This window comes from Triticum aestivum, chromosome 7D, assembly GCF_018294505.1.
Source record: "Triticum aestivum cultivar Chinese Spring chromosome 7D, IWGSC CS RefSeq v2.1, whole genome shotgun sequence".
NCBI lineage: Eukaryota > Viridiplantae > Streptophyta > Magnoliopsida > Poales > Poaceae > Triticum > Triticum aestivum.
Window position 1 is genome coordinate 628,106,836 of NC_057814.1, and position 24,118 is coordinate 628,130,953.

The 24,118-nt window shown below is 42.8% G+C and overlaps 1 protein-coding gene across 1 annotated transcript; it reads left to right on the forward strand.

Annotated features, from left to right (window-relative positions):
• The first annotated feature begins 12,386 nt into the window (after positions 1–12,386).
• On the forward strand, positions 12,387–13,245 carry LOC123163715 (proline-rich protein HaeIII subfamily 1-like). Its single transcript, XM_044581069.1, has 2 exons — positions 12,387–12,583; positions 12,786–13,245. Exons 1-2 carry the CDS (start codon positions 12,523–12,525, stop codon positions 13,166–13,168), a joined length of 444 nt encoding a protein of 147 aa, XP_044437004.1. The 5' UTR covers positions 12,387–12,522; the 3' UTR covers positions 13,169–13,245.
• The last annotated feature ends 10,873 nt before the right edge of the window (positions 13,246–24,118 follow it).

Below are 24,118 nucleotides of genomic sequence, written 5' to 3' on the forward strand. Positions count from 1 at the left end.
TCCTCCAAATCTTTTGCGGGCATTCTGTACGGTCTCTTAGATATTGGTCCTGGAAAAAGTTCAATCAAAAACTCAATGTCTCTATCTGGTGACATGCCTGGCAACTCTTTCTGGAAATACATCCGGGAAATCCTTCACCACTGGTAGTTCCTCCTGTACAACTCCTGATAAGGAATTTACTTGAGTCCTACTCGGCACATGCCGGGATACATACTTGATCCTTCTTCCTTCTGGGGTGGTGAGCAAAATCGACTTACTGGTGCAATCGATGTTTCCTCCATACATCGACAGCCAATCCATAACCATAATCACATCCAAACCTTGCGACTCCAAAATTATCAGATCTGAGGGGAAAACATGCCTACCTATGGTCAATGGCATCTGAAAACATCCTTGGTTTGCCATATACTCTGCTCCTGGCGAGCTCACTAACAAAGGTGTACTAAGAACTTTGGTGGGCAGTTTATACTTCTCCACAAATCCCCTTGATATGTATGAATGCGATGCACCAGTATCAAAAAGAACGTCTGCAGTAAATGACTTAACCAAAAACTTACCTATTACTGCATCTGGCTGGGCTTCAACCTCCTCCACGTTAACGTGGTTCACTTGTCCCCTGTTGAATGGGTTGGGCTTCTTCCCAGAGCTTCCATTGCCGTTACCATTCTTAGCTTCAGGACATTCATTGGCGTAATGCCCAGTCTTCTGGCACTTGTAGCAAGTAACGTGGCTTAGATCTTTCTTGGCTGGCGTTGCTGGGTTGGAACGGTTCTGTCCGTTGCTTCCTCCATTACCATTTCCGTTCTTGGAGCCACTATGGTTGTGCGAACTTCCTCCAGTGTGATTGTGACCTCCATGGTTATGGACAAGTCCTCCCGAGTTCGGGGTGAAACGGGGTCTCTGCTGAGCTCCAGAAATATACTTCCCTTGTCCATACTTCCTCTTGCGGTTGTCAATCTGCTGCTACTTCCCTTCAATCATGAGAGCTCTATCTACCAACTCCTGGTAGTTATTGAAATTTGCCACCATCAACTGCATGCTCAGCTCATCATTTAGTCGTACCAGAAACTTCTCCTGCTTAGCTGCATCTGTAGCGACGTCATCTGGGACATAACGTGCTAGCTTACTAAAGTCATCCACATACTGGCCAACTGTGCATCCTCCTTGGCGTAAGTTGCGAAACGCACGCTTCTTCATGGCCATAGCTCCTGTTGATACATGGGCAGTGCGAAAAGCCTGCTGGAACTGGTCCCATCTAATAGTGTCAATGGGGTAAGTGGCTGTGAAATTCTCCCACCATGATGTTGCGTGTCCATCAAGCTGATGTGCGGCAAAACACACTCTCTCCGCATCTGTGCATCCTGCAGTGGTTAACTCCCTTCCAATCTTGCGGAGCCAATCATCTGCAACTATCGGCTCGGTGCTACTGGAGAACACCGGCGGATTCAGCCTTAGAAAACGGGCTAAGTGATCAACAGGTGGTGGTGGTGGTGGGTTGTTGTTGTTGTTGTTGTTCCCTTGATTCTGATTCTGGACTAGTATCTGCATCAATGCATTTTGCTGCTGGATCAACTGAGTGAGGTCCGGTGGGAAAGCAAATCCATTATCGCGTCTCGGAGGCATCTGCTGGGTTTAGAAAAGATTAGAAAACAGAGTAGAATGAGGTCTAGGGGGAAAACACTACCCATATGCACATGAGACAAACACAATCATATCACTCAATCAATCAAGCAAGGGCATACAATCGGTTTAGAACTATCGTTACAAAAGTGCTCGGACTATACTATATACATGGTGGAATACTACTATTGATATGGTGGTCGACTAGAAAAATTGATCGGTCGAAGAATCCATGATATCCGCTCTAGCTTCATCAACATAGTCATCATCGCTATCGTCGGGTTCCGAGTCGGTGTCGTCGATGATGATGTAGTTCTCCGGGCAAGTGGAACCGTCATCTTCTCCTCCTGGCGCGGGGTCTCCCATGAATACTCCCAGCTTCCTTGTCAGGTCGTCATTCTTCTCCACTACTACGACGATTTCCTCCTCATAATCTTCGCGAGTAGCCTTGAGTTCTTCCTCCAGCTCTGTGATCCTGGTCATCGCCTTCTTCAAATCTATCATGCCTGCGCACATCTGGTTCTCCTGGCGTTGAATGTGTTGAACTCCTGGATGAAAGCTGCAATCGATCTATCCTTCCTGGTGCTGATCATCTCCCATTGCTCATCTGGGCGCCCACAAATCTGGTAGATTGTATCCTTGAGATCCTTGTGGTAAACTTCCCCAATGTGTCCCATGGTGATGTGGGCTGCCATACTTTTTCCTAGACTCCAGGTTGGTGCATCAAAGGAAAACTCTATGGGCTCAGTGACTGGCGTGAATGTCCTTCCTGTAATTTGAACTTGAATCATCCAGCGCTCCTCTTCTGGTAAAGTGGCGTTGTAAGTCCCGATGAAGCTTGGTATTCCGATGTTCAGGTATCTAGTGACTTCCTTCAAGTGTCGTCCAAAGGGGGTGTCTTCATCCGGTTGTGCAAACTTGTTCCTTGAGTCCGCCATCCTAAATAGTAGAAAATGGAGAGGAGTCAGAAATGAGAAGAGAGTAGTGATATAGGGCTTTAGCTTAGTGGTCGTGTCCTATAGTCAGCGTGGGCTCTGATACCATCTTGTAGCGACCAGACCTCAAACAGTCTGATCTCTATGCATTAGGGTCATCCCTAGATCGGTAATGCTGACACGCATAGTACTTGAGGATTTATAACAGAGTAGCAATCACACACTTATTACATCGAATGTCTCAAAAGAGAACTTATTACAATAAATATGGCTTAAGGCCATCTAATACGATAACAGCGGAAGGCTTGGAAGATAAAGTGAGTCCATCAACTCCAACGGCATCACTGAGTGAAAGACCACGACCTAGGGCACCTTACTCGTCGTCTGAAAAGTCTACAACATGATACGTTGCAGCCCGAAACGGGTCAGCACATGGAATATGCTGGCAATGTAACACAAGAGAGAAATGAACAGAATAATGCTATCACTACATGCATATATGGCTGGTGGAGGCTGTATGGTTAATATCTCTTGCGAAAAGCCAATTTTTCCCTACAACAAAGGAATAAATTTTATTTAACTATTATGGTAGTTGTTAAACATTGAGAAGGTTCACCCAACTCAATCCCAATTAAGCATCATCATTAAACGCAATCAAATTATATTAAGAGTGATGAGATCCACATGATAATCCAAGAACTAGATACTCAAGATGTCCATAACCGGGACACGACTAGCCATGATTAGTTTGTACACTCTGCAGAGGTTTGTGCACTTTTCCCACAAGACTCGATCTCCTCCATTGGATTTCTCGCACTACATAATGTTTGAGAAACGGATGACCGAGACACAGTCTTTCCGAAGAGGTTGCCTTAACCGATAGATAGGCCTGTACACCTATAATCCCCTACATCTGCTAGCCCATCATGGAAAGGTTTCCCACAACTTACTCAACTATGCCAGAGCCCATAATGGCATGTGGCTGCACACGGAAGTTTCTAGCATGAATAATCTTATGATCCCTTTGAGCCTGGGTGGCAGTCCATAGGAGAATCACACGGTACCCCGAGATTTCCAAAAATACAGGCAACACTGGGTTCCCCAGGTGCCTCAATCCATCCAGATGTGTATTAAAGTTGCCACCTTAAGTTAACCATTAATTAACAATACTTACATCTGTCATGAATACACTCAAACCCAAACCACGTCTACGAGCATAGCATAGCAGTACAAGCAACATAGAAGTAACTCCCATATGTTTGATAATAAACAGGTGAATAGGTACTACCTCATCTACTCCCCAAACCCACAATTTAAATCAGATCCTAACCATGCAATTGTTTGAGGATTGATCTAATGCAATAAAACTGGGTAGTAAAGAGGTATGATCAAAGTGTTACTTGCCTTGCTGATGATCCGTGAAACCTAGAGACTCGTAGTAGCACGCTTCGCACTCCGGGTACTCTATCGCAAACAAACAAGTCATACAATAAGAAATCAAGCAAAGATGCACGGATAAAACTCAAATAAGAAGATCTAACCAGAAAGTTCAACTTAAGAACTCCGGTTTGCAAAAAGAATCAAATCAAACGAAGCAACAAAAATCAAACTGCGAAAAAAACAAGCTTCGATTACTAATCTGGACTAAAGTCAAATTTTACAATGGCAAAAACTTGTTTAAGTTGATTCAACAAAAAAAGGGCTTCGAAACGAAACTCTAGGCGCCTGAATCGCCTGATTCCGATAAACGAGCGAAAAGATAAACTAAAACAAAAATCAGATCAGAAATCCCGATCGAAAATAGTCGCGAAAAATCCGAGAAAAAGAAAAACTGATGAACAGGCTAACGAACGAACGTTCGCTGTCTGCGGTTAAACGGTGAAAATCGTTCGTTAAAACGAACGAACGAACGGGCGTTCGCTAAATAACTAACCAGAAAAAAATAAAACCGATCTACAAACAAAATAAACCGCGGGTTCTTAAGAAAAACCGACGGTTTTCTAATGAAAACCGCGACGGCGGCTACCTCGACGAATCCGGCGAGGGCGGCGGCGGATCCGGCGGTGGTGGTCGGCGGCGACGGCGGATGGCGGCGGGGTCGGCGGCGGTGGTCGGTGGCGGCGGCGAGGGGCGGCGGTGGCGGGTTCCGGCGGCGGCGGCAAGTTCGGCGGCGGTGGAGCGGGTTTCGAGGCGGGGCTAGGGTTTCGGTTGTGGGGGCTGGCGGCTTGGCCTTCGGCCTTTAAAGGGCCGGCCGGGTAGAGTGTCCCAGGCGGACACGGCCCGGTTAGGTCGGTAATTTTTTTTAAATTATTCCGCGCAGAAAAACAAATAAAAGAAATACCAAACGGACTCCAAAAATCCTGAAGTAAATTTTCCCCGTCCTCTAAAAATATAGCGGACAAGGTGAACATTTATTTAGGACTCTAATGCAATTTTAGAAAACGCATATTTTCCTAATTCAAATAAAATAGCGATAAAACTCCGAATCAAATTCTTTTTAATTTTAAAATGAAATATCCAATATTTCTTCATTTTGAGGAAGTCATTTTATCCTCTCTCTTTTATTTTTATAAAAGAAATATTCAAAAAGAAAATAATTAAAATCAAACGATCCTTTTTTCAAAATTCGAGAAAACTCAAATATGAAAATAACGAAATTCTCAACTCTCTCCGTGGGTCCTTGAGTTGCGTAGAATTTCTAGGATGAAGCCAAACTGCAATAAAATATGATTTGCAATGATGATCTAATGTATAAGTGGGCCAAAGGTTTGCATATGCATGCAAAAAACTAACGTCCCCGCCCTAGCGGGCGGAGGAACGGTATAGGCATGCATGCCCCGAGGGGCCAGAACGAAAGTGCACCATGGACTTGCATTGGTGCGTGATAACCGTACTATTCTTGTCGACCAGTTCCATTGGGAGAATCATCACAAATGAGGGTAGATGGAGCCTCGAAGGACAGCAACAAGAGAGCAGGTGTGGCATTCCACGACTACTCCTGGAGTCTTGGTATCTGTGGCTCTGTACGCGACGATGTTGACTAGGCTGTATTGATGCGCGGCTACACGAGAAAGGTTAGTGAAGTACCATGCCAATTTCTTGACCTATAATCCTATCTGCAGAACGTGTATATGTTGTCCTATATGTGTTATTTTTCTATTATGCAAAAATTATGTATATCCAGATTTGACTGGGAAAAGTATGTCATGATATTTGGAGGATAAGAATAAAAAATCCGCATCTGAGCCCGGGCTCAGATGCTCCCGCTCAGAAAAAAATTCAAAACAAATACTAGAAAAATTCTAGAAAATCCAAAAAATTTTTGTGGTAGATAATTTGATGTGTGAGGTCCGCTCCAAATTTCAACTCATTTGGATATCTGAGCCGCTCTCGGCAAAAAAGACAAATCGGGTCAAAACAGTTCGTGAACAATAAACTTTTTTACAGACCCTGATTTTGTCTTTTTGCAGAGAGCTGCTCAAATGTCCAAACGAGTTGAAATTTGCAGCGAACCTCATGCATTAAATTATCTACCACACAAAAAATTGGAATTTTTTGAATTTTTCTAGTATTTGTTTTGAATTTTTTCGTCGGAGCGGGTGCAGCTGAGCCCGGGAACCAAATTGGCATTCTGGATAAGAATGTTCTTACAACCATAGATTCTTCACATCATACCATTGTGTTGATAATCTTTGAGTAAAAGGTCTTAGTGATGTTTATCCCTAAAGCAAAATTATAACCAAATCTATATAGACATGCCTCTCAACAGAAGATATGGGTTTAGATAAGGATTTAAATCATGTTTTCTTATTCTTGCTATTGTTCGAGGTTCCAAATTAATTCCAATCCCGCGCTGCATATATTTTCAGATACTCACCACAGAAGAGATGTCACATCTTGCAAAATAGAAAAAACAATACTTGTGGAAAATTTGATCATTGTAAATTTCATGATCTCATCGACCTGATGTGATCTAACAAGATGTTCGAAATGCGATTGTTCACCATTGTAGTGATGTATGGAAAATCTTTTGAACATTTTACTTCATCTATCTTATCTTCAGTTTGCAATGTCAAGTTTGTATTAATTTTTGATATACACATGATTATGTATCTTCAATTTTTTCAATCAACGGTGTTATGTCCAACGGAATGGATGGTTAACTTCAAGGATAAGTTTGCTGAAAAGTTTCCAGCTGATTACCATGGTACGCGACAATAACACCACATGAATCACTATTTTCTTGCTGATGGATCCCTAGATACTTTGCAACTTTAATGTCCTTGATTGTATTGCTACTGGAACAATGATTTAATGTTGCATGCAAACAGTCATAATTTCATATATATTTCTATATGTACAAAACTTGCAGATTATTGGTACACGCATAATGTACAAGTCGTAAGTAAATGTGTCATTCTTACACAATCCTTATGAAATATACATATACCTATATGAAACCGGCAACAACTACTTATTACATGCTTAATGAAAAATATTCTTCAAATTGAGAACCATGCTAGAAATACCATAAAATAGATAAACATAATTTGTCCAACGGGTCTGACCATAAAGAAATACATATATTGCAAAAAAACACATAACATATGGGTACATGATTCATGCGAAACATATATATTCAAATGTCGACAAGAAAAACTTATATATATCTAAGATGATAGTATGTTTTCAAAAGGAAGATTATATATGTGTCACCAAATTTTGTCCTAATTTTGTTTAGACAAATCGGATAAAATCTTCTCGAGATAAATGGTTGAGATCTACATAAATTGCATTTGTATAATCCTAGCCCGTGAGCGGGCCACTTTGCTAGTTCTTCGAAAATCCCGATATCTTATGTCGATTTGTTGAATTTGAGCTAGCTTGCCATAGCCTGATTTTTGTGTTCTAGTTTAAATACCCGCTGACTAATTAATGTGGTGATCAAAAGTTACATTTTTTCAATTACATAGATGGCAAATTTTAACATGCTCCCTCGACCTTCTCTTTTCACATGAGAGGTAAGAGTAGATCATAGATCCGAGCTAATGATTTCATTAAGTAGTGGGCCCGAGTAACTCTTACCTTCTTACCTCCCATGTGAAAAGAGGAGGTAAGATGAAGCATGTTCAAATTGCTCTTATTTAGATACAACATGAATATCATTCCAAGCTTCTTGTGATATTATTGGTGCTGCTATTTGCGGAGCAAGTCACCAACTAGATAGGCATAGTAGTCTTATGACAGTTTGAGTCTTGAGAAATTCTGTGAATTTACAAGTTGGTCGGAAATTATATAAAATAAGGATTATAAAAAAAATCCATTTTGGCTTCATTAAATATGCTCCATCTTTGTGTTGCCATTTTCCAATCAATCATGTTTGTGACACTAACATTCCTGTTATGGGTGATGCATCTTCCAAAGTTCCAATAGCTTCTTGTAGCAAATGTATTTCATTGAGATCTCAAACCAAATAATATATTAGCTAATTTTGATTCTAATATCAAAATATGCGATTTTGGCCTTACAAGGGTAGCTATAAGTGATACTCCAACTGTAATCTTTTGGACGGTATTGCAATTTCCCCTACATGTTGCCTATTTCGTATAGCTAGTCAATATCGATAGCAGCAGCTAATTTCTTTCATGTTTTTAGGATAAAATTTCCAATAGGTTGTGTACCGAGCACCAGAACTATGTGGGTCATTTTTGCTCCAAGGTATGTTATTAGTTTAGTAGTCATTGGATTGGAAAAATTGATAATTCCATGTTAGCTACAATGCAAAGTTATATCGCAGTGAAGAATTGTCTATGTTTCGGATATGTCCCTAGTTTACTTCATATATTTTTAGCCCCCCTTTAGCTTACCTTGAGCAGTTGCTTTGCCACTTGAAGGTTTGTCGGCGCTACGACGTGAGAAGACAAGGTGTTGGTACTAGCCGGAAGTACCTGCCAGCAAGAGAGCTGGAGAGGTAACTATAAGATGTGGTGGTTCTGTTGTCTACTAGAAGTAGCTGTCAGTTGAAAAGATGCTATATGTTGTTGTCGCTGACATGTTTTTATGGATCTTGTGTGAAAATGCATGTATGAGGCTGGTCTTCTGTGAAAATGCAGCTAGCTGGATGTCCCTATTTTTCCGTGCCCTCCGGAACACATTAGTGACCAGTCATACTAGTCCTTGTTGACCCCTATTTGGACGGTCACTAATGACGATGACTAGTCATTAGTGACCGATCAAGTGGCTAGCCAGTAATGGCAATGTCATCACCGACCCAGAGGCACTTAACGGTCACTAGCGCATTAGGAATGAAAACTTTTGGCCGGTCAGTGGTATTCGATTCAGGAGTAGTGAATACTATTGATTATTTCTTATGAGACATTATTACCATTTAGTTTTCTTGGAACTAGGGTTTATCTCGTTAGTAGATGTCTCTTTCTATAAATATGCTATATTAATTATGGTAGATCTATCCTTGCCATACATGCCTTCGTTCATTCGGGATTATACTAGTGGTAACCATTGCACTATCTCCAAAGAGTTACCTCCTGTTTTTTGTTCAAAAGATGTAATATAAATGCTAGTTATTTCAAGTTTGACCTCCATGTCGAGTTATCACAACATGTTTCAATGAGATGGTGAACACAATAACACATAGCCCCCCATTTTTTCACTTGGGAGTATTCATCTTGTTGGTTTATTTTTCACAATTTAATTCCTTACATGGATGCTTTTAGTTTGTCAAATTGGTTCGGAATTTTCTGTCTACTCCATTGAAGAAAATTAAATTGAGAATAAAGATGCACTAAAGGTATTAACTTTTTCCATCGTGTATTACAGGAGCTTGCCAGTCTCTTATTTACAGCAAAGAGTAAAGTACGCTGGCGGTCCTAAAAGTATTCGAGGTTGTGCCAAGTAGGTCCTAATAGTTTCAAAATGCACATCTAGGTCCTACCTGTGTGTAAGTCATTCACCCCGGTACCTAACCGTGTGCCACAACCACATAAGGTCACCAGAGCTAGCATATTGCCTAGCCACGTATCGTGCGAGGAACACTTGGTGGTCTGGGGTGCATTGTTGGGTGACTGTAGAAAGCACGGTGGCGTGAGGTTGGTCAAGCTCGCGGTGTAGTGCTTATATCGGCTGCAGCCAAGGAACACTCGCAAGTATGCTATCCTGGCAAACAAGTGGAGGAGGAGAAAAGAAGAGGGGCCATAAGTGAGAAGGAGAAGCCTACCAGGGTGTTTTGGCAAAAATATTGCCTATATGGCATGAGTCAACGGGCCACACGGCCTAGTTAGCGCGAATAGGACCAAGGGTGAATGAGGTACACACATATAGGACCCAAGTGTGTGTTTTCAAACTTTCCATACCTATTGGGCACACCTTGAATACTTTTAGGACCGCCCATGTATTTTACTCTATAATAAAATAAACCCTCGACCAAAGGTGCTAGAACAAAGTGGTGGAAACTCAAGGGAGAGGGAGCTTAGGCGTTAAGGAGAGGGTCATTAAGAAGGTCCCTTGGGAGGAAGGAGGAGATGCAAACAATGTGCGGATGAAGATGGCGACTTGCATTCGTAAGGTGGCCTCAGAGGAGTTTGGAGTGTCCAGGGGAAGTAAAAGAGAAGCTAAAGATACCTGGTGGTGGTATGGTGATGTCCAGAAGGCTATTAAGGAGAAGAAAGATTTTCCTAGACGCCTCTACCTATATAGGAGTGCACACAACATACATAAGTACAAGATGGCAAAGAAGGCCACAAAGCGAGCTGTGAGTGATGCAAGGGGTCTGGCATATGAGGACCTCTACCAGCGGTTAGACACGAAGGAAGGCGAAATGGACATCTATAAGATGGCCAAGATCTGAGAGAGGAAGATGAGAGATGTTGACCAAGTCAAATGCATCAAGGATGGCGCAGACCAGCTATTGGTGAAGGACGAGGAGATTAAGCATAGATGGCGGGAGTACTTCGACAAGCTGTTCAATGGGGAGAACGAGAGCTCTACCATTGAACTGGATGACTCCTTTTATGATATCAGCAGGCATTTTGTGCGGCTAATCCAGGAGTCGGGGGTCAAGTAGGCTTTAAAAAGGATGAAAGGAGGCAAGGCGATGGGCCCTGATTATATCCCCATTGAGGTGTGAGGAGGCCTCCAAGACATAGCTATAGTATGGCTAACTAAGCTTTTCAACCTTATTTTTCTGGCAAACAAGATGCCAGGAGAATGTAGACAGAGTATATTAGTACAAATCTTCAAGAACAAGGGGGACGTTCAGAGGTGTGCTAATTACCGTGGAATTAAGCTGATGAGCCATACATTGAAGCTATGGGAGAGAGTCACTGATCACCGCTTAAGAAGTATGACAACGGTGACCAAAAATCAGTTTGGTTTCATGCTTGGGAGGTCGACCATGAAAGCCATTTTCTTGGTACGACAACTCATGGAGAGATACAGAGAGCAAAAGGAGGACTTGCATATGGTGTTTATTGACTTAGAGAAGGCCTACGATAAGATACCGCGGAATGTCATGCGGTGGGCCTTGGAGAAACACAAAGTCTCAGCAAAGTACATTACCCTTGTCAAGGACATGTATGATAATGTTGTGACAAGTGTTCAAACAAGTGATGGCGACACTGATGACTTCCCGATTAAAGTAGGACTGCACCAGGGGTCAACTTTGAGCCCTTACCTTTTCGCTCTAGTGATGGATGAGGTCACAAGGGATATAAGAGGAGATATACCATGGTGTATGCTCTTTGCAGATGATGTGGTGCTAGCCGATGATAGTCGGACGGGGGTCAATAGGAAGTTAGAGCTATGGAGACAAACTTTGGAATCGAAAGGTTTTAGACTTAGTAGAACTAAAACCAAGTACATGAGGTGCGATTTCAGTACTACTAGGCAAAAGGAGGAGGGGGAGGTTAGCCTTGATGGACAGGTGGTGCCTCAAAAGGACCTATTTAGATATATAGGGTGTATGCTGCAAAAGAATGGGGATATCGATGAAGACGTGAATCATCAAATCAAAGCCGGATGGATGAAGTAGCGCCAAGCTTCTGGCATTCTCTGTGACAAGAGAGTGCCACGAAATCTAAAAGGCAAGTTCTATAGGATGGCGGTTCAACCTGCAATGTTGTATGGCGCTGAGTGTTGGCCGGCTAAAAGGCAACATGTTCAACAGTTAGATGTGACGGAGATGCGCATGTTGAGATGGACGTGTGGCCACACAAGGAACGACCAAGTCCGGAATGATGATATAGGAGATAGAGTTGGGGTAGCGTTGATTGAAGAGAAGCTTCTCCAACATCGTCTGATATAGTTTGGGCATATTCAGTGCAGGCCTCTAGAAGCGTCGGTGCATAGCGGATAGCTAAAGCGTGCCAATAATGTCAAGAGATGTCGGGGTAGACCGAACTTGACATGGGAGGAGTCCGTAAAGAGGGATCTGAAGGACTGGAGTATCAACTGAGAACTAGCCATGGATAGCGGTGCTTGAAAGCTTGCTATCCATGTGCCAGAACCACGAGTTGGTTGCAAGATCTTATGGGTTTCACCTCTACCCTATGCCAACTTGTTTTGGACTAAAGACTTTGTTATAATAAAATAAGCCCTCAAATAAATGCATGCCGTCCATCTATTTATGATGGAAAATCCACTTATCTTGATAGAAAAAAAAACATTAATAACAAAAATCCATACATGTTGGCGGATCATTCATAAGTACCAAAACAAAGACAAGTCATACTATTATCCTTTCACAAAACACATTAAATGGAGATCTTCTAGATACAACAAGATACAGTGCATTGGAGGACTTATATATAAATATATATTTAATGCTCATGATATAGCTTAAGATATCATGTAATAAGAGTGCCCTGAAGATCTGAAAAATGAGACGGTCCAAGCATCTATAAATGTAGGGTCTATCCCAAACTCCAGTCTTCAGTATTCACATCTTTGTGAAATGACTGTAAGAAGGATCACCATGCTGATTGCTCTTCTCGTTGTTTTGCTCGCCTTTTCAGGTATGAGAAGCCCAATCATCCATCTATGTCATATATATCCTTCATCTTGAGACGATTAATATATCCAACATACGACTAACACCAAGTTGGTTGGTAAATACGTACCAGGATGCCCAGAGAAAGACTATTAATCAGTAGTTTGCACTTTTTATCCTCTTTTTTGTACTTGAGTTACTAACTTCGTGTTTGGTTTGAACAACAGGCCCAATCAAAGGAGAAGATGACTTGGGCGGAGGTGATGGCGGTGACTTGGCCCCTCCTCCTAATCCAGGGGGCAGTCATTTGTCTCCTCCACCTCCTCCATCTCCAAAGAGCCATCCACCTCCACCTCCAAAGACTGATTTGGCTCCTCCTCCACCTCCTCCATCTCCAAAGACCAATCCACCTCCACCTGCACCGATCCAGCCGCCACCAGGACCCTGTGCGGAAGTGAGGTCGTACAGAGGGCCGTGCGTCAACATGGTTTGCGCTGCCGCTTGTATCGCAGAGTTGCATCAGGGCGGCCACTGTCGTGGGCATATTTTTACTGGTGGTTGCTATTGTTTCGTGTGTTCGGTAGCAAAGTCTGGCCCATCATTACATTGATGCGGAGCATGCAGAATGTGGTTATATGTTTTCGATTGGTTCGATCAAATAATAAAGGATGTGGTGATTACAGTGTTTCTCTTTGTATGAAAAATAACTGAATAGGCTTTCTACTTTATTCGAGTGTCTAGAACAGGTTTGACCACTCTACGATAATGTTTCTAAGGGGATATTCAAGATCCACACACCCAACGGTTGAATTATCTTCTTTGTCCTGGCAGAAACTATCTTTTAGCTACTGGGGCGCCTATACTCCCTTACTGGATTTGCTTGTTGTGGGAAATTCCACCTCTTGTTCATACCCCTGTTTTGACCCAACGCATGAGTGCCCACAAGTTTTTCTTATGCTGAATTGCTGATTCACTGCTTCATTAATCAGGAATATGCGCTTTAAATTTGACAGGACTACCCAGTTAAAATTCTGGAATAATAGTAAAACAGGAAGCAATTCTGCTGCTAATAGTGCACTTAGAGCATCTCCAATAGACGGTCCATATATAAAAATAACTAATTTTTGGAGCTTCGAGAGCAAAAAGAGTTGCTTCAACAGACGGTCCATATGTAAAAAAGTTGAACCACCGCCTCCTGGAGATGTAAAATTGAAAACTTCATGATGCAAATTTACATGACGAGATACAAGTATACAACTGATGTAAAACCGTGGCCGCACGCCAAACGAACAACAGCCACTTCATTCCCCTTCTGCCTCGCGACCGCCCGCCCGCGACTTGCCCGCCGCCGCTCCCCGCTCGGCCGCCGCCCCGCCACAGCTCTCCGACGCCACCCCGCCGCGATTCAACCCCTCTTGGGCCGCCGCGCCGCGCCGCCCCATCGCGTCCGCCTCTGCTTCGGCCGCCTCCGCCCCGCCCCGACCCCGTCCGCCTCCTCTCCGGCCACCTCAGCCCGGCCCCGCTCCGTCCGCCTCCTCTCCGGCCGCCTCCGCCTCTGGTCCGTCCGCCGCCCTGCTCCGTCCGCCGCCCTGCTCCGTCCGCCTCCGCCCCGCGCCACACGCCACCACCCGCTCGGCCACCGCCCAAACTCGCTCCCCGCTAGGCCGCTGTCCGCTCCTCGATGAGCTGAAGAAAATGCAGAAGGGCTAGTCTGATTTCTTCGGCCTGAGGGCGAAGCCCTCCGGAAACTTCGGAGTGGAGTTCTTCGACGTCGGGCGGTGTTGGTGGCTCGGCACGTATCCCACCGCCGATGAGGCCGCGCGTGCCTACGACGCGGCGGTGTGGCGTGCCGAACGGCCAAAAAGGGACCTCAACTTCCCGGAGGTCGAGTCCCAGGTAGTGGTGTAGTGGCTCCTGCCGCATGGCATCCGGATGGAGATGTCGGGGAAGAAGGCGAAGAAGAGACCGACGGTTGTCGTTACTCCCGGCGAGAGCGACGAGGCGACGATTGTTCGGTTTGCGCGAGAGCATTCGCAGTACCTCCAGGCCGAGCTGGAGCACTACCAGAAGCGTGACGTCGAGGCGAAAAAGAAGGGGGTGAAGAAGGAGGACGAGGCCAGCCCCTCGACTGTGATCCTTATCGAGTCGTCGGATGAGGACTGGGGTGACTCCGAGGAGGAGGATGAGGGGTGTGATGACCCGACCAAGGACAAGTTCTGGGAGCAGTTCCGCAGCTCCAACGACGAGGAGTAGTTTCATCTAGTAGTTCGAATAAGTAGTAGTTGAATTTGTGAATGAAACTATGTTGAATTTCATGTTTGAACTATGTTGAGATGAAGTAGTAGTTGGTCATTTTAATCTTCGTTTTGGACCATCTGTTGGAGTTGCTCTTTTATTTACATCTCTGTTTTGGACCATCCGTTGGAGTTGAGCCTTTTTCAAAGATGTAAAAAGCATTTTTTGGTGCTCCAAATTTGGACCATCATCGGTTTGGACCACCAAAATATACATTATCTATTGGAGATGCTCTTATATAGTACGTATAGAAGTGCATCATACTTCTCCTGTTGGACACCCACAAGTCAGCCAATGTATAATACCGAAAACCAACACGGAAATTTGTGAAGATGGAAATTGGAAATTTAGGATGCCAACTTCTTTTAAATACAAAACTGAAGGTCAAAGAGTCTGCACATTGTTCCCTTGTTTTTTTAAGGAGGAAGACCCCTGGCCTCTACATCTGGACGATGTATGCATCCATTTTATTAATTATTCACAAAAGACCTTACAAAGAAATACAACAGTAAGTCCGAAACCACCGTCTAGGCAACATCTGTCGCTACTCCTATCCAGTTGATGAAGGGATGCTGATAGTTCGGGCCTAATACCAGAGACCTCGCAGCCAAGCCTAACATCTAAGACCTAATGCCTCAACCTAGCCACTTTTCGGGTTTGGGGCACACACTGGTCCGATGCGCTCTCAGAGGCCACCGCCGCCAACTATCACCGCTCCATCTTCAGAGTTGTACTGACGCATCATCCTTGCTCGGTCTAGTTGTCCTCGACGCCACCACGGCGCCCAACGGCACCACCTCCCTGCGCGCAAACAGTTGAGCACGTCGCGATTGCCACTGATATAGATCAGCACCATGCTGCCAAGTACCACCAGCCGACACAGTTTGAAGTCTTTTGAAGATCTGTCGTGCGTAGCACCTGTCGGTCAGGCATGACTTGACATCTCCACCGAAGTTCCATGCAAGACGAAGCCGCTCCACCTCGTGCATGTGTCTTCCAGCGCTGCTCCACAAACGATGCTCCCAAGAGAGAAACGACACCGCAGTGCCGCCATCGTCCGATCTGGAACACCAGATCCTAGGGTTTCCCCTGGAGCAGCACGAGTGGGTCGACAGTAGTTACACGACGATGCCTTCCCATCAAGGTAACGGCGTAGAACGCCTCCATCAACTGTCGTCGGCTCGGTTTTCATCGGCAACCATGTCTCCCCAACTCGCAGCCGGGACTAGATGATGAATCTCGAGATATCCGATCACCAAGCCTCTAGCTGGCCACCTTCGACGAAGAAGATGACCACCACCACTGGCCAGTGAGACGACGCGAGGTGAAGTAGGGCACTGCCAGCATGCGTCCTGGCCAGCACCACCGGCGCTAGGCCCGTTCCCTTGTTGAAATGGTTGGTCTGAAGTTCCCCACCGATGGTGATAGCTCCAGATTTCACTTATGGTCAGATCGGACAACATCGATGTTTGAGCTCGATTCTATCATTAAAGCATTGTTTTGGAGCGTAGTGTCCTTTTATCGGATCACATATCCCTTGACTAGTGGATTATGGTGCATGAAACCAATAGAGTCCGTTGGAGGTGTAGCGTGAAGAGGTACTACGTGATGACCTTATCTATCTATTGTATTATTTATTAAAAACGATAGTTGTGTTATAAAAACGGTAGAAAATGAGATGTAACATAACACGATAGAAAACAAATGGCTTAGATGTCACAGTAGATTAAGAGGTGTAAACGAAAGCCTGTGATTTGCAGAAAATAAGTACGTATGCACGTATCCTTATCCCAAATGTTTTTAGACCATATGTTCCCAGCCAGCCTAGGAAATAGACGAGGTCCAGAAAAAAATTCTAAATAATAAGTGCCACACGTGTGGCACGAAATAACACCACCCTGATCTTTTTTACATTAAAGTTGCCATCCGAAAAAAATCTCAAAAAAATTGAAACTTGCCATCCAAACAGAAAGTTGTCATCCTCTTGTAAGTAAACTTGCCATCAAAAAATGTCAGGAAAAAATTACTTTGTGCCACACGTGTAGCACTTATCAGGGTCCGAAAAAAAACTATTGCTAAAGGATGTTGGACTATCCCCATATGATGGAGCCAGTCCAATTCATAACTAGTCACCGTCGTGACACCCAGAGGGACAAGACGGCGGCCTCGACCTTCGACATGCTCTCCGGGCACTGCAAGCAGCCGTGCAAATTTAGACAAAGGTCTCTGTTTACTCATCTTGGATTCCTTTCTGTTGCCTACATTGCCATGTATAAATTGCGAACTACGTGTGTATAGGATAGATATCTACAGACGCAAAAGGATTACTCGCGTACAGGCTGTCACGTGGGTATGCACATAAATGTGTGGTTCTGATGTAATCTAGTTACAATACCTGGATTTTGTTTTTCAGATGCTTTCTGAGTAGTATTCATTATTACAGATCAAAACAGTTTGTGGATTCTTAATTTCTCCATCATAAGAAGAGAGGAAGTGAACAAGAGTGTGGAGATCAGGTTTAAGCATTGATGTATGTGATATGTAAGCAAACATATTTTTTTCCTGGTATGGTTGATTATATTCTTTTAATTTAAATAGTTATGCAATGAGATTACATGACGTAGCAAGCAGCGGTGAAATTCAAACTATAGACGACAACTTAATGCAGAGGGATGGTGGTGCAGCGTCGGCGTTCGCATCGCATGTAGCTGTTGGGATCGCAGAAAACGGGTGGCGACAACACATTAGTGGCTTCAATGGTGGTGTTAATCGAGCACCCGGTCTCAAGCTCCGAGGTGAAAGCCTAGGTCTAACCTGAGTTGGTTATACCTAGCAATGACGATGTTTTTATGTTATTACCTTGTTGAAGGCATTGGTGGGTTATGCTTGGACTCGATCTTCAAGGTGAAAACTTAGATTTTTGACATTTCGTGGTTGGATCTAGCTACGACGACACTTGAGCATCGCTCCCTTTCTGAAGGTGTTGTTGTTGAAGAATCCCGTCGCCCGTGTGGTGTCATCAGATGGTTGGTTCGGATATGGTCATTGTTATAGTTCGCCGACCGCAGATTTGATCGCTTTGGAGCTTTTTTTCCTTGCCTATACATAGGTTTGGTCGTATACGACTTTGCTATTTGTGGGCGTGTTCTGGGTGTGCGTGTGTTTGTGTTGGCTCTATGCATCCTAGCTATTCACATGCCAGGTTTGTGCTTTTTGTGTTTGTATCCTCTTGATGCTACACATTGAGCCAATAGAATCCATCCTTTATAAAAAAAGACAATGTGTCATGGGGGAGGTGTTTCGGCTCCCGGAAGCACATGCTCCTGGGTGAACAGTAACCAAAATATGATAGTAAATGTTTTAGAAATACAGAATTTTTTTGTAGATGTTCGTGTTAGTGTAACAAGAATGCTTGACAACTCTCAGGCGAAACGGAGTGGTAATGTTTCGTCGATGAAAAAAACAATTTGGGGGTAACATTTGGTGTTCTTTTTTTTGCGCACGCCAAAATGCTTAACACTTTTGCATAAAAAATTGAAGATAGCATTTGGATATGACTAATAACACATAGGATTTTTGTTGAGATTTTTTTTACATTACAAAAATAATTTCCGCACGCAGAGCACGTGCCCCCGGGAGCCAAAATGGATTTCCGAATGTGTCATATCTTTTTTTACATTGCAGATGGTAGGGGACATGCTTAATATGAACAAAATTTCACAATAAGGATTTTCATGACAGTGCACTTGATCTTTCTTGGTTTGTTGTAGATTAGTTCCTTCCATAGGTTTTGTTCATCTAGAAAAAAAATATAACTAGCTACAAAATCAACTTCACCCAACTAAGTAACTCATTTATGTCTTGGGTTTCAAATGCTTAAGTTTTATTTGAAGCATCAATAGTTAATCCAATGCTTAATCTTTTTTGTCATGCCACTGTAATTATTGATTCTTCTAATTTTTTTCATGGAAGAACCATTAGAATTGTGCAGAAGCACTAGAAAGTGAGGTTCTTATGCAACATGGCCAATATATTTAATTCTTGGTATTACAAGAAATAGTGTATGTTCTACAATCTCGATGTTGTACTTTTTTCCGTTTCTTTTAGGCCATCCTGCATTGCTTGGGGACAAGTGACATGCTTGATGTGCATGAGCCATAAGAATCTTTAAATTATGTACATACCTACAATACTGCATTTCTAGCTCCCTGCGATAGCTAATTCTATTGTAACACTCATATATTATTTTACTATTTGATCCATCTATTACTCCATCCGATCCATAATAAGTGCCCTAACCTTAATTCAAAGTTGTGACACTTATTATGGATCGAAGGGAGTATTACATTATTAAATGATAGAAAGCGAATGGCTGAAATATACTCCCTCCGTCCCATAATATAAGAACGTTTTTGACACTACACTAGTGTAAAAAACGTTCTTATATTATGGGACGGAGGGAGTAACAGTAGAAAAATAGTTAAAAGGAACGGTTGTGATTTGCAGGAAATAAATACGTATGCATGTCTCCTTATCCCATATTTTTGCAGCCAGCCTAGGAAAGAGGCGAGTTAGTGTTCAGAAAAAAAAACAATCACTAGGCTTTTCCTAATATGTATGAAAGAGCCAGTCTGATTCGTATGGTATTTACGGTTAATATTTTCATGCTAACCTTTTTTATCTAGCATTTCTCAAATTGTATGTGGGAGCCAATTCATGACGTCTAATTATTGTTGATGGTGACACACTGACATCGTAAAAGACAGCAATGATCAACTTTTATTGCTCATTATCTACTTGCATAGGAGTCAATTTGACACACAATTTAGTATTCCTCCGACCGGTTAGGAGCATGTAGTGGAACGAGAGCTAAGAAAAATATGGTTGTGTAAAAAAAAGATGAAGATAATTGAAAATTAATAACATTGTAAAAGCACATGCAGAGCCTTTTTTGGGGGAACATTAGAAGTGTTCAATAGATAATAATTATAAATTACACACTGTGAAGTGTTAGCTAACAAAAATGTAAGAATGGATGCATAAATCTAAATATGAAAAGTTAGATACTTAATTCCACACAATAAATAATCAAATTGCATCCATTAATTCAAATTATAGCGGATGAGAAGTTACGCATAAAATTAATCACATACAAATGAGTCTACCATAGGTCATAAAAAAACCTCCATATGTATGTGAAAACGTAGAGCCATTAAGATGAAAAAAAATGCGCATAACATTAACCACATACGAGCTACCCCGCCTGTAGCTCACTGCTCACCACATAAATAAAATTGCATAGAGCCGAGGAAATGGTATAGCCATTACTGATCATCTACCAAGATGTAAATAAGTATAGTTCTAGCTTGACACGTACACATCTAGATGTAAGGGTAATTTTTGCCATTTATGTTTCCACAAATGAGGCACACAAAGACCCTGAATGTGACAATACCTATCTGCAAATAGTAAGACAATTCTTTTGCAAGGGCCATATATGGACAATAAATCTTCAGAAGGTAAATAGGGATCAGACTATTTGCGGAGCAAGTCACCAACTAGATAGGCATAGTAGTCTTATGACAGTTTGAGTCTTGAGAAATTCTGTGAATTTACAAGTTGGTCGGAAATTATATAAAATAAGGATTATAAAAAAAATCCATTTTGGCTTCATTAAATATGCTCCATCTTTGTGTTGCCATTTTCCAATCAATCATGTTTGTGACACTAACATTCCTGTTATGGGTGATGCATCTTCCAAAGTTCCAATAGCTTCTTGTAGCAAATGTATTTCATTGAGATCTCAAACCAAATAATATATTAGCTAATTTTGATTCTAATATCAAAATATGCGATTTTGGCCTTACAAGGGTAGCTATAAGTGATACTCCAACTGTAATCTTTTGGACGGTATTGCAATTTCCCCTACATGTTGCCTATTTCGTATAGCTAGTCAATATCGATAGCAGCAGCTAATTTCTTTCATGTTTTTAGGATAAAATTTCCAATAGGTTGTGTACCGAGCACCAGAACTATGTGGGTCATTTTTGCTCCAAGGTATGTTATTAGTTTAGTAGTCATTGGATTGGAAAAATTGATAATTCCATGTTAGCTACAATGCAAAGTTCTATCGCAGTGAAGAATTGTCTATGTTTCGGATATGTCCCTAGTTTACTTCATATATTTTTAGCCCCCCTTTAGCTTACCTTGAGCAGTTGCTTTGCCACTTGAAGGTTTGTCGGCGCTACGACGTGAGAAGACAAGGTGTTGGTACTAGCCGGAAGTACCTGCCAGCAAGAGAGCTGGAGAGGTAACTATAAGATGTGGTGGTTCTGTTGTCTACTAGAAGTAGCTGTCAGTTGAAAAGATGCTATATGTTGTTGTCGCTGACATGTTTTTATGGATCTTGTGTGAAAATGCATGTATGAGGCTGGTCTTCTGTGAAAATGCAGCTAGCTGGATGTCCCTATTTTTCCGTGCCCTCCGGAACACATTAGTGACCAGTCATACTAGTCCTTGTTGACCCCTATTTGGACGGTCACTAATGACGATGACTAGTCATTAGTGACCGATCAAGTGGCTAGCCAGTAATGGCAATGTCATCACCGACCCAGAGGCACTTAACGGTCACTAGCGCATTAGGAATGAAAACTTTTGGCCGGTCAGTGGTATTCGATTCAGGAGTAGTGAATACTATTGATTATTTCTTATGAGACATTATTACCATTTAGTTTTCTTGGAACTAGGGTTTATCTCGTTAGTAGATGTCTCTTTCTATAAATATGCTATATTAATTATGGTAGATCTATCCTTGCCATACATGCCTTCGTTCATTCGGGATTATACTAGTGGTAACCATTGCACTATCTCCAAAGAGTTACCTCCTGTTTTTTGTTCAAAAGATGTAATATAAATGCTAGTTATTTCAAGTTTGACCTCCATGTCGAGTTATCACAACATGTTTCAATGAGATGGTGAACACAATAACACATAGCCCCCCATTTTTTCACTTGGGAGTATTCATCTTGTTGGTTTATTTTTCACAATTTAATTCCTTACATGGATGCTTTTAGTTTGTCAAATTGGTTCGGAATTTTCTGTCTACTCCATTGAAGAAAATTAAATTGAGAATAAAGATGCACTAAAGGTATTAACTTTTTCCATCGTGTATTACAGGAGCTTGCCAGTCTCTTATTTACAGCAAAGAGTAAAGTACGCTGGCGGTCCTAAAAGTATTCGAGGTTGTGCCAAGTAGGTCCTAATAGTTTCAAAATGCACATCTAGGTCCTACCTGTGTGTAAGTCATTCACCCCGGTACCTAACCGTGTGCCACAACCACATAAGGTCACCAGAGCTAGCATATTGCCTAGCCACGTATCGTGCGAGGAACACTTGGTGGTCTGGGGTGCATTGTTGGGTGACTGTAGAAAGCACGGTGGCGTGAGGTTGGTCAAGCTCGCGGTGTAGTGCTTATATCGGCTGCAGCCAAGGAACACTCGCAAGTATGCTATCCTGGCAAACAAGTGGAGGAGGAGAAAAGAAGAGGGGCCATAAGTGAGAAGGAGAAGCCTACCAGGGTGTTTTGGCAAAAATATTGCCTATATGGCATGAGTCAACGGGCCACACGGCCTAGTTAGCGCGAATAGGACCAAGGGTGAATGAGGTACACACATATAGGACCCAAGTGTGTGTTTTCAAACTTTCCATACATATTGGGCACACCTTGAATACTTTTAGGACCGCCCATGTATTTTACTCTATAATAAAATAAACCCTCGACCAAAGGTGCTAGAACAAAGTGGTGGAAACTCAAGGGAGAGGGAGCTTAGGCGTTAAGGAGAGGGTCATTAAGAAGGGCCCTTGGGAGGAAGGAGGAGATGCAAACAATGTGCGGATGAAGATGGCGACTTGCATTCGTAAGGTGGCCTCAGAGGAGTTTGGAGTGTCCAGGGGAAGTAAAAGAGAAGCTAAAGATACCTGGTGGTGGTATGGTGATGTCCAGAAGGCTATTAAGGAGAAGAAAGATTTTCCTAGACGCCTCTACCTATATAGGAGTGCACACAACATACATAAGTACAAGATGGCAAAGAAGGCCACAAAGCGAGCTGTGAGTGATGCAAGGGGTCTGGCATATGAGGACCTCTACCAGCGGTTAGACACGAAGGAAGGCGAAATGGACATCTATAAGATGGCCAAGATCTGAGAGAGGAAGATGAGAGATGTTGACCAAGTCAAATGCATCAAGGATGGCGCAGACCAGCTATTGGTGAAGGACGAGGAGATTAAGCATAGATGGCGGGAGTACTTCGACAAGCTGTTCAATGGGGAGAATGAGTGTAGGAGATATGCCCTAGAGGCAATAATAAATGATATTATTTATCTCCGAGTTCATAATTATGTTTATGTTCCATGCTATAACTGCTATGGTTCTCGAGTCTGCAATAACCACGAGGCTCGGAGGAAGACCCATATGCACGTGTGGAATAATAAACGGTAAAATGTATTCCTAGTCTGGCCTCTAAGACTAGCTCAAGTGTTGCATGATGGTTATGTTTTCCTGATCATGGGCATGTCTATGTCAGCAACCTTGAGGGCATAATGTTAAGAGAACATTTGTGTTGAATCGACCCGCCATGATGTTATGCTATGAGATTCATTCGTCACAAGTTTATTGGTACATAACACAGAGATGGTTAACGTTTGCATGATTCCTTAGACCATGAGAGTATCGAGTTTCTTCATGCTTGCTTCATGAACTTTGGGGTTTGTTAAACGTCATTCGTAAATGGGTGGCTATTACGGCGGCTTACGGGTTCATGGAAAAGTGTGTCAAGTAACTTGATAGCTCAAGATTGGGATTTGCTCCTCCGACGATGGAGAGATATCTCTGGGCCCTCTCGGTGTTACGGTATCCATCATCGTCTGGCCAGACACTTTGTGATTTGATCACGGGGATGCTGGAACACGATAACGAGAAAAGAGAACAATACCGGTAACGAGGTAACTAGCATAGTGGACAAGTTGTTGATCCACGGGAATGCCAACATGTCTCACCTCGGGTATTTGTAACATATCGCGAAGCAACAGGAATAGCACACGGCAACTGGAGGTTCACTCGAATATTTATTCGTGTGGGTATAGGGGTCAATATGGGTGTCCACGGCTCCGATGTTGATCATTGATCGGAAGGGGTTCCGGTTCATGTCTATACTTCACCGAACCTATAGGGTCACACACTTAAGGGTCATCTATCTGCTGAATACTA